At 46.3% G+C, this 9,357-nt stretch overlaps 1 protein-coding gene across 1 annotated transcript in view; it reads right to left on the reverse strand.

The window, feature by feature from the left end:
• The window catches only part of DNAI1 (dynein axonemal intermediate chain 1), a 157,841-nt gene that overhangs the window by 44,799 nt on the left and 103,685 nt on the right, over nucleotides 1-9,357 (reverse strand). Inside the window, exons 17-18 of the mRNA XM_009288258.1 lie at nucleotides 3,542-3,690; nucleotides 2,550-2,649 (exon numbers count right to left, since the gene is read on the reverse strand). Of these exons, the coding sequence (XP_009286533.1) occupies nucleotides 2,550-2,649; nucleotides 3,542-3,690 (249 nt within the window). The remainder of the gene's footprint in view (nucleotides 1-2,549; nucleotides 2,650-3,541; nucleotides 3,691-9,357) is intronic.

Genomic DNA, 9,357 nt, shown 5'->3' on the forward strand with positions numbered 1-9,357 from the left:
CTCTTCCGATTCTCTCCCCCATCCCACCAGGGGCGGGGAGAGTGAGCGAGCAGCAGTGTGGTGCTCAGTTGCCAGCTGAGGTTAAACCATGACACAGCATCAGTCCTTGCCAGCCTACTGCAATGGGAAGGCAGCTCTTGCCTTGACTTTTCCTGCTAGGCAGCCCAGTTCTGGGCTGCTCCTGGCTGGTGGCCACCAGAGTGTGGGATTAAAGGCACAAAGCAGAATTTGGGAGTTTGGGGTTAAAGGCATAAAGCAGAATTAGATCCTACTAGATTAGGATCTAATTAGGATTACTGAATTAGATCCAAGGTAGGGTAGCCAAGGTGAGATACCCTGGGTGCAGTGCTGCCAAGTCAGTCAGTCTTCAGGTTCTTATCCATAGCCTCATACAAACTCCAGGCCCATGGATGCTGCAGTTAACGTGACTCTGCAACAACACAACTAGAGTCACTGCAGCAGTGGCTAGGACAAGCTAGGGGTGGGATGGAAAGACCCTGTTGCACAAACTCTTGCCAAGTCCATAGGAGCTTCTCTGCAAGAGGTAAAGCTCTGACAAAGAACCTGGCCCAAGTGAGTAGCACGAAGCCTCCCTAGAGATGAGCTATCACTGCAGAAACATGACCACATGAATAAGAAATCCAAGTACGCCCAGCATTTACCTTCCATCTGCTCATGCTGCCCAGGACGTATCGATGCCTGCAGACATCCCCATCCTCTTCCCTACAGTTAGGCACCAGGACACAGCTGTGGTACCCACAGTTCTCTGCACTGCTCACCCCAGCACTCAATCAAAGCTGTGACTGTCAGCAGGACCCTTGCCAGGTTTGAGGGCACACAAAACTTCACTTGTGGAAAACAAGTCAGAGGATGCGTAACACTGAATGCATTCCTTTCATTCACACAGTCCCCTCATTTGGTATATGGGAGAATGTGGACAGACAGATCCATGAACAAAGGGCCCAATCCTGACCCTGCCTGCGAGGGAAAAGCATCAACACTGCTTTCTGTAGGCTGTGGCAGCCTGAGCTTCCCAGGGAGACCAGATGCCCCAGTGAAGAGATTTCTGTTGCTTAGCTTGGGAGAGACAAATTCACAGCCTGAGCCAGTGTATCAGTGAAATGAATTTTTTGCTGTAACATAAAGGCTAAACTGCAGTAAAGTTGCCAAGGCATCAATTCAATGATAGAGATATATAAAGGCCATCTTTTTGCTAGAGTAATTTGGCCAAACTGCACAGACTTCCCAATTTATACCAGCAAAACATACAGCCCATGGTGACAGACCAATGTGGTCCTACAGTACAAAACCAGTGTTGATAGATAGCTACATACCCTGGCTACTTGCCAGGCCCAAATTAACCATCTGAGCTACTAGGATGGATGGCTAGGGGCAAAAATATAACTGCCATCATCTCAATATTAGGACTGGTCTAAGTACTTCATTACCAAATCATTACTCTTGGATACAGCCTCACACAGTGGAAAAATGTTCATTTTATTTAATTGGAACAAAGTTCTATTGGCTGACCCTAGGCATATTACTATAATTGATTTTTTAATATCAATATAAGTATTTAACCAATTTATTCTATTGTTTCTCTATACCTTGGAGGTTCAGAACCAATGCCCTGATGTCAGCTCATACTAGGAATGCTCTGATCTGGAGCATCATCTCTCTATCCCCAGGAATGCACTGGTTAATCAGCTGATTTCACATAGAGAGAGAGAAGTGTTTTTCTTCTGGCATGTGCAAGCTGCACACCTGCACTGATGTCATCAACACGAGAGCAACCAGGGACTTGCATGCATTTGCAACACCTACCTTAATGCAGCAGGAGCAGCGCTGGGAAGGAGTGAGCAATTCACGCCCAGGGATATGCATGCCAAGGGCAGGAAAGCATGGGAAAAAGCAGCCTGTTTCCTGAACTCCACATTAGTCTTTGTCCTCTGAGTAAGAGGAGCAAAGTAGGACTGCAGGGAGGTTTGGCTTGCTTATGCTAGAGGTTGGGAGGACTTGGCCCTCAAGAAGCACCTGTGCTTAGAGGAGAGGGCCCACATGCTTTTCTGATGGGTTTGTCAGGGCTGCAGTGAGATGTGCAGCTCATCCTCAGCATCTGCTAAAAGCCCTCTGATTTGTGATTTAACATCAGCTGTTTGCATGATTGGGCTGCAGCTGAGAGATTTCTGGCCCTGTTGCTTGTAGGGGTGTGGTAGACCTTAGGGGGAGAAGGAGTAAGAAATGCTGCTGACCAGGTTTCCTCATCTCTGTTGCTTTATGAATTCTGTGTCCTCTGTAATCAGACTAAGCAAAAAGGAATTAATAATTTTAGGGCCTTGAACTACCAAAATGACCCTGCCATCCTGAGGCAAGCAGCTCAGGCAAGCTGCAGCCAACTCAGCCCACCACTGTGGTGGATTCCTGCTGGTGGGGGATCTACAGCTCCCCAACATGCTTGGCCAGGATTGGGCTGACCTGTCCCCATGCTCAACCCTAATCTCCCTTGACTTTCAGCTCAAATCAGAGCAGTGTTGCTCCCAGCCTCTCACCTTGCCATCAGTGGTGACTGCAGCAAAGACCGTGGAGGAGTAAGGGGACCATGCAACGTCCCCTACAGCAGAATTCAGGTCATAAATAAACATCGGAGTCCTGCAAAAAAAGACCCAGGGAGAAGAACACATTTAAACACATGCTGCTCTGGAAGTGAAACATTGAGCTATAAACACTTCAATGCTGCAGCCTGTGTTGTTCAAAGCCAGCTGCAGAAGTGGGAGATGGGGTATTTCTCTATGTCAGATACCAGCCAGGGTCTGAGCCAAAGGCAAAGCAAAGCTGAGCATCATTGCAAATGGATTGGGATTGGTCCAGCTGCGATGAGAAGAAAGGTAGCATGTTTCTTTCTTTCCAAAAGCATTTTGAAAGTTTCCCCCCAACACACACAGCAAGATGGAGTCTCTCTGGTTAATAATCATACAGGAAAAAGTGATTTTCCCTCTCTGTACTTCTGACAACAACATTGAATATTAGAGCAGTATTGGCAACAGGAAATATTTGACTCTGACTGATTTACAACAAAATCAATTTCCTGATTGAAACCAGACATTCCTCAACCACTAACCCTGAACTGCATTATGTATTTTTAAATTTTCCAATTTTTTGTTGCCTCTCTGGCTCTTAGGAGGTGTCTGTCCCCTGAAGCCATAAGCCAGGCCCTGACATTTCTCTATAGTATTGCTCCAGAAGAATAAGCTTGCCATAGTAGGTCCTGCCTGAAGAAAGCCAGGTCCAAAGCAAAGCAGTAAGGCTCTGTCCTGAGCTGCACTGCTTGGCAAGTTCCTGGGGCAGCCAATGCTAAATCTTATACCTCATACCTAGGGAGTACAAATCTGAGTCACCAGCCCCAAAAGCAGAAATAAGACAGCAATTAGCAATATCAACACTTAAGAGGGAAACTGAGACTGAGGTATGAGCAGAGTCGACACGTGCAGCTGGCATGTCAGGCTGGACCTCCCCGCCCAAGCCAGGACCCAGCAGGACGTACTTGATGGTGTGATCCCAGATCTTGACTGTCCAGTCAGAGCTGCAGGAAATGAAGACTTTCAAGTGGTAGGGATTCCAGCTGACTGAGTCCACGGCCATGTGATGGGCTTCAAACACATCCAGAAACTGGCTTGAATAGTATTTTGAGCACTGCAATGGAAAGAACTAGTCAGTAATCTGAACTAGACCTTCTTCTGGAGCTCATACTCCTGCAGAAAGATGCCTCTGAATACTGGTATGGCCTCCCAGGCTCTTCTGGGCTGGCTGGAAAGAGGTGGCTGGTACCCCAAGGTGCTACAGAAACAATAATTTAGCACATGCTGTTTCACCCCACTTGCAGGCAACACTGAGCTCCCCTCTGCAATACACAGAAGTAGGAATTGAAGTTGTCTGGTTGGATTTACAGCCAGAGACAGGCCCCAGAGCCCATTCTCCACTGCAGGAGCTCCATTGCCTTCCTGCCAGCCCAGGCTCCTGCCGTGCCTCTGTAAGAGGCTCTCGGGAAAGGCAGGGGAAAATGGCTCTTATGTTGCTCAGGAGCACACAGCACCGTGTGCTTTTGAAGTGTCGCAATTAAAACCTCCAGTAACAGTACTCTCAGCACAAGAATGACCTGTCAGACCCTTTGGCTCTAAGGATTTTGGGAACATGCCAAAAGTCCCTTCCCTGCCATCACCCTGTGACAGCCTGCTCCGAGAGCCTGCCTGATCACACGGCTCTGCAGCTCTTTCTCTTGTGCCACTTGTGACTTCCCAGAGGAGTGTGAGAACCACAAGATGTTGGCCAGCACTCAGGCATGTCCCTGACGGGCAGGTGGCCCACCCTGTACCCCAGCCAACAGCAGCCTGTGAACTGGGCAAACCCTGCACATGCATGCGAGGGTCAGGCCAGCAGCATCACAGCTGCAGGTGCTACTGAATGGCAAAATGTAGGATGTGTGCAAGAGCTGGAAAACATTTGGGAACCCTGGAAAAGTCACTTTGTGTATGAGCTCATGAAGGGGGGGGAGAAATTACAATCTGCTTGTCTGCACTAGCAGAATATGGGACTCAATCCAGATCCTGTCAGTTCTGTGTACACAGAAAAATGAGGTTATCCTCCCCAAACGTCATCCCCTCCAAGGGGAATGGAGGCTTCCTTCGCTAGCAACAAGGACCTCATCTCACAAGTAATGTCCACTTGGTTGTGTTCTCACACACAGGCTGTATCCGCACAGCAGGCTGGGGTTGGTTTCAGGATTTTCTGTTAGTCTGCCTCGGTAGTGTCACTACAAGGACTTTTCAGCACCTTTCATTACTCCCTAATGAATGCAGCAACACATCATCTGCCCTAGCAGCAGGATCGCTGAAGTGTTACATGACTTTAATTCTTGCAAACCAAAGCTCTAACTAATCATAAGGCTTAACTGTTTATTACACATGACACTCACTGTCTGGGTACTCAGACCTGTTTTCTTCTGATGCCCTTGTGCACTGGTGCAGGTACTGGATTGAGGGTGCTAACCTATTCACACAGCAGCAGCTCCTGCATCCCTGGGAGGCTTGCTGTGGTAGGAAACAGGAACAAGAAAGTGGCTCATGTCCCACTGAGATTTACTGACAGTGTCTATAGCTTGCTAATACTTTGGTGCATACTCTGAGTTACTGTCCCTGTGTGTAATTATGGGACTGAAATCTCCTTTAATGGCACGTTTCATAACTTTACTTCATAATTCTTAATGTTCAGCCACCAGGAAAACGGGTACTCGGCTTGTTTTGAAAGTCACTTTGCTGGGAACAGACAGAATGGGTCATGAGTAATTAACACAAGAGAGAAGCTGCTTTATCCATCTGTCCTTCCAAGTATGTGGATTGAAGGTCCTTAATACCTGAGGACTTTGAAGAGTGAGATCCTAACCAGATTTGTCTGCATCTAACAGAACTGTAATGCTCAGCGCTGTTTTTAAAGACTTGTCGGGGCTGAGCCCTTGATCAGTGCAGCTCTCCAGGCACTGGTACGGGAGGCCTGTCATGCTCTGGGATGTGCTGATCCACAGCACTGGCTTTGAAGTCTGCAAGTCTGGCCCAGAGCTGAGGCCCAGGCCTCGACAGGAAAGGGATCTGCGGTTTTCCTATGAAATCAACAGCAAAAGGGTTCTGTAGGGCAGATGCCTGGCTATGTCCCTTGTGAGAAATGAACCCTGCATGCCTGCTTTAGCCTAAAGCCATACACAGTGCTGTGGCAGTGCCTGCCAGCCCCACACTGTGTTCACCCCAACCTTTGGTATCGTCTCTGATGTGCGAGACAGGGCCATGTTCTTCCCAAGATGCATTTTGAAGAAACACCACAAACTTGAGAAAAAGCTCAGAAAGAATTATGACTTTAATGAATAAAAGAGTTTCTGAGCTAACTAGAACTGCTGGCAAAGTATTCCCCTATATTCACTTTAAAAACCCTGCAGTTATTAGACACATGTCAGGATGAAAACAAAACCACTGGAAAATGTGACGCCTAACTCCTGACAAGACAGCTTTGAAGAGGATGAGTAGATTCAGGGAGCAGGCATTTGTGCAGCCTGTTTGATCTTCTAGAGCACTGCTCCAATTTGCTGAGAGTGCTTTTCTCCTATTTAAATGGTGGTAGATGTGTGTGAATAGTAAATGGTATTTTTATGATGAGACAGGAAAGCAAGAATGTGTCTGTGGCAATACAGGAAAACAGTACAAAGATGACTGGTGACAGGGTTACAAAACATAGGGGAGGAATACTGGGAGGAAAGGAGAAGTCCAAGGACACAAAACTTCTGAATAATCTTCATTAACAGCACTTCAGTTTACGCTAGACATTAGCCTGACAGAAAACTCCTCCACATCCATGGTGAATGGATGGTTATTAGTTAGAGGGTTTCTTTAGTTCACTAACAGAAATATTGAGACTCTAGGCAATATAGAAATAAAAAAAATAATCTTTTTCAAAGGAGGTTTGTATCTGGCAACAGGAATAGTACTGCCCAACACTGGCACTCCCATGCAGATCAGGACACCCAGCTGCTCTTCAGAAACCACTGACACAAACGTGTCCCATGTTGTTGTGGACAGGTGTTACCAGCAACACCAGAGGGTCTCCTTGGTTTTTGCTCAGTGCCTTCTTGTAGAGATCTGCAACAGAAATGCTAAGATTTCTAGGAAGGCTTACGAATGGAAACAGAGGCATGCGAATGCATTGGGAGAAACAACAGGAAATGGTAAAAGAAAGAATCTGTGTTAACTGATGGCAAATGCAGTCAGTCAAGTGACAAGACAACTGGACAGAACAAATAGAAGCCCCAAAGATAAGGTGGCGAGAAGGTGAGGAACAGAACTCAAGCCATAAAATATCCAGACAAGGAAAACAACTTTGCCTAAGACAAAGTAAGACTAGACACTAGGGCAAACGATGTCTCCATTACTAAAGGGTCACTGGAAGTCAGAACCTGTCCAGAAACCAGTTTGTTGTCATCATTTAAAGAAAACCTAAGAGATGTGATAAGGATTCAACAGCCAGCATCCTTTGTCATCTGTATAACCACAAGAAATCCTGTCCTGACCACACTGATACAAATGTCCTGGTGCTTAGTATAAGAGAATGAGAATGAGTGACATTAGTTTTGTTTAAAATTAGAATCACCTTTTCCTTCTACACAGTATTGCACTGAGTTTTATTATATTCATTTGTTACACTCTCAAGCAAACTGCCTAAGACTAAAAAAAACCTTCTGACATGAATATGTTCAAATCTCATCACAATTTTTCTGTTGAAGCCCTGTTTATTAAGAAGTAATTCTGACCAAAGAGTTGAAGCCACAGTAATGTTTCAATATGAATCTGAGACCATACTTTTTGATACCAAAGCTGAACAATTTCTAAACAGCAAATAAGATATGCAAAGAGAAAGTTTTGCATTCCAGAATCATATTACTACAGAAACAGTTTGTCCTCTACATAAAAGGGCAATAGATAGGTCTGTGTGTAATTAAGATAATGATTTCTTGGCTTCAGAAACACTATTAACTAAGCCATTGTAAAAAATTCACTGTAATTGTTCTGCAGCTAAAGAATTAACATATTATCATGCTATTTGTGGGTATGCCTGGTCTCTGAAAAAAATGCCTCTATGAAGTTCACTTTTCAATTTATTTAATAAATAATCTAAAATTTGCCCCTCGTGGAGAGCAGTCCATGTTTGATCCCTGACTCGTACAGCATGTAAGGAGTCTGTCCCTCTCACTCAACATGCAGTGGCAAGGGCAAGTGCAGCACAGAGACCCAAGCAGCTCACTCCTGCTCAGTGCAGCCACAGGACCCAAAGGCTGCTCGAACGGCTGCAGGACTGTCACTGTCCTCATCTTTCGAGCAGAACAAGGCTCTGGGAGGCAGTCCACAGGTAGCTCCAGTAATGGGTTCAAACGTGCAGTGTTTCAATAAAGGGTGTGATGAAGGTGCGTGGTAGTCCTTGAGAAATGTCTGGACCAGCAGTTGATCCCAAAACTTTTGAAACTGCTTGTAGCAAACTCTTGGGGGGATGCTAATGGTGTAAGCACTCTTTCCTCTGTTTTTGTGGATACTATGGAGGCCTGCTTGTGCTAGACACAAGATTTCTTTTCCGTGTGTTAGCCCATACAATCTGATGGAAGATTGCCTCATGCTGCCCATGGGAATACCTGAGTTTTATAGGGCAGTGTTGCACAATGTGAGAGTGGTCCCACTTTTCACTAAGGCTCACCAATGCAGGAATGTTTTGTTGCTTACCAGTAACCCTGAAATCAGCCTTAGCACCAATAAAAGAGAAGATCCTGTATAACAGCATCTCTCTGCATTTGTCCACCCAAGAAGTGGTTAATATATCTGCGTGGCTTCATGGCTGGGATCACTCCTTATGTTAAAACGCCATCCTAGTTCTAGTTTCACTGAAGATCATCCAAGGCAGGAACACCTACAGCTTTGTCAATGCAAATGCTGCCAAATTCTGTTCCTATTCAGTCCTCCTCCATGAAGGATTTCCTTTGCTCTGTAACTCAGCCAGGACACCAGCCTGAACATTTCTCCTGAAGGTTAACTGGTGGCCCCCACCTAACACTGACATCCACTGTCATGCTCACTGACATCCATCACTCACCTAAGCATAGAGGAAGTTAAAACACGTGGTTCCTTACTGCCTTTTGATCAGGACTAGACACAACAGTACCCAAACAATTTGGAGTACAATACCCAGGGTACCAACTCCCATGGGCAACCAGCCAACTCAGAACATCTGCCCATGACTGAACAGATGCTTTGTATCCTGAAAGCATCAACAAAAAGCATTGCACCTACTTCACTGACCATCACCCACCAGCCCAGCTCCCCCCCACACTTCTCCCACCTCCCTTCTGCACCTGTCTTGTCCAAGGCAAGTGAGCACTACTCAGAAATCCTCCCTAGATACTTCCTTGGCAGAAGGAGAGATTTGAATCAGTATCATGAATCTGTTTACAGAGAAGGACTGGTGGGAGATGTCTTGGGCTTGCGACCATGAAATGGTAGAATTCTCGATTCTTGGTGAAGTAAGGAGGGGGGCAGCAAAACCGCAACCATCGACTTCCGGAGGGCGGACTTTGGCCTGTTCAGGACGCTGGTTGAGAGAGTCCCTTGGGAGACAGTCCTGAAGGGCAAAGGGGTCCAGGAAGGCTGGACGATCTTCAAGAAGGAAGTCTTAAAGGCGCAGGAGCAGACTGTCTCTGTACGCCGTAAGAAGAATGGGTGGGGAAGACGACCGGCCTGGCTGAACGGGGAGCTCTTGCTGGGACTCAGGGAAAAAAGG

Source organism: Aptenodytes forsteri, unplaced genomic scaffold (assembly GCF_000699145.1).
Source record: "Aptenodytes forsteri isolate BGI_AS27 unplaced genomic scaffold, ASM69914v1 Scaffold201, whole genome shotgun sequence".
Taxonomy (NCBI): domain Eukaryota; kingdom Metazoa; phylum Chordata; class Aves; order Sphenisciformes; family Spheniscidae; genus Aptenodytes; species Aptenodytes forsteri.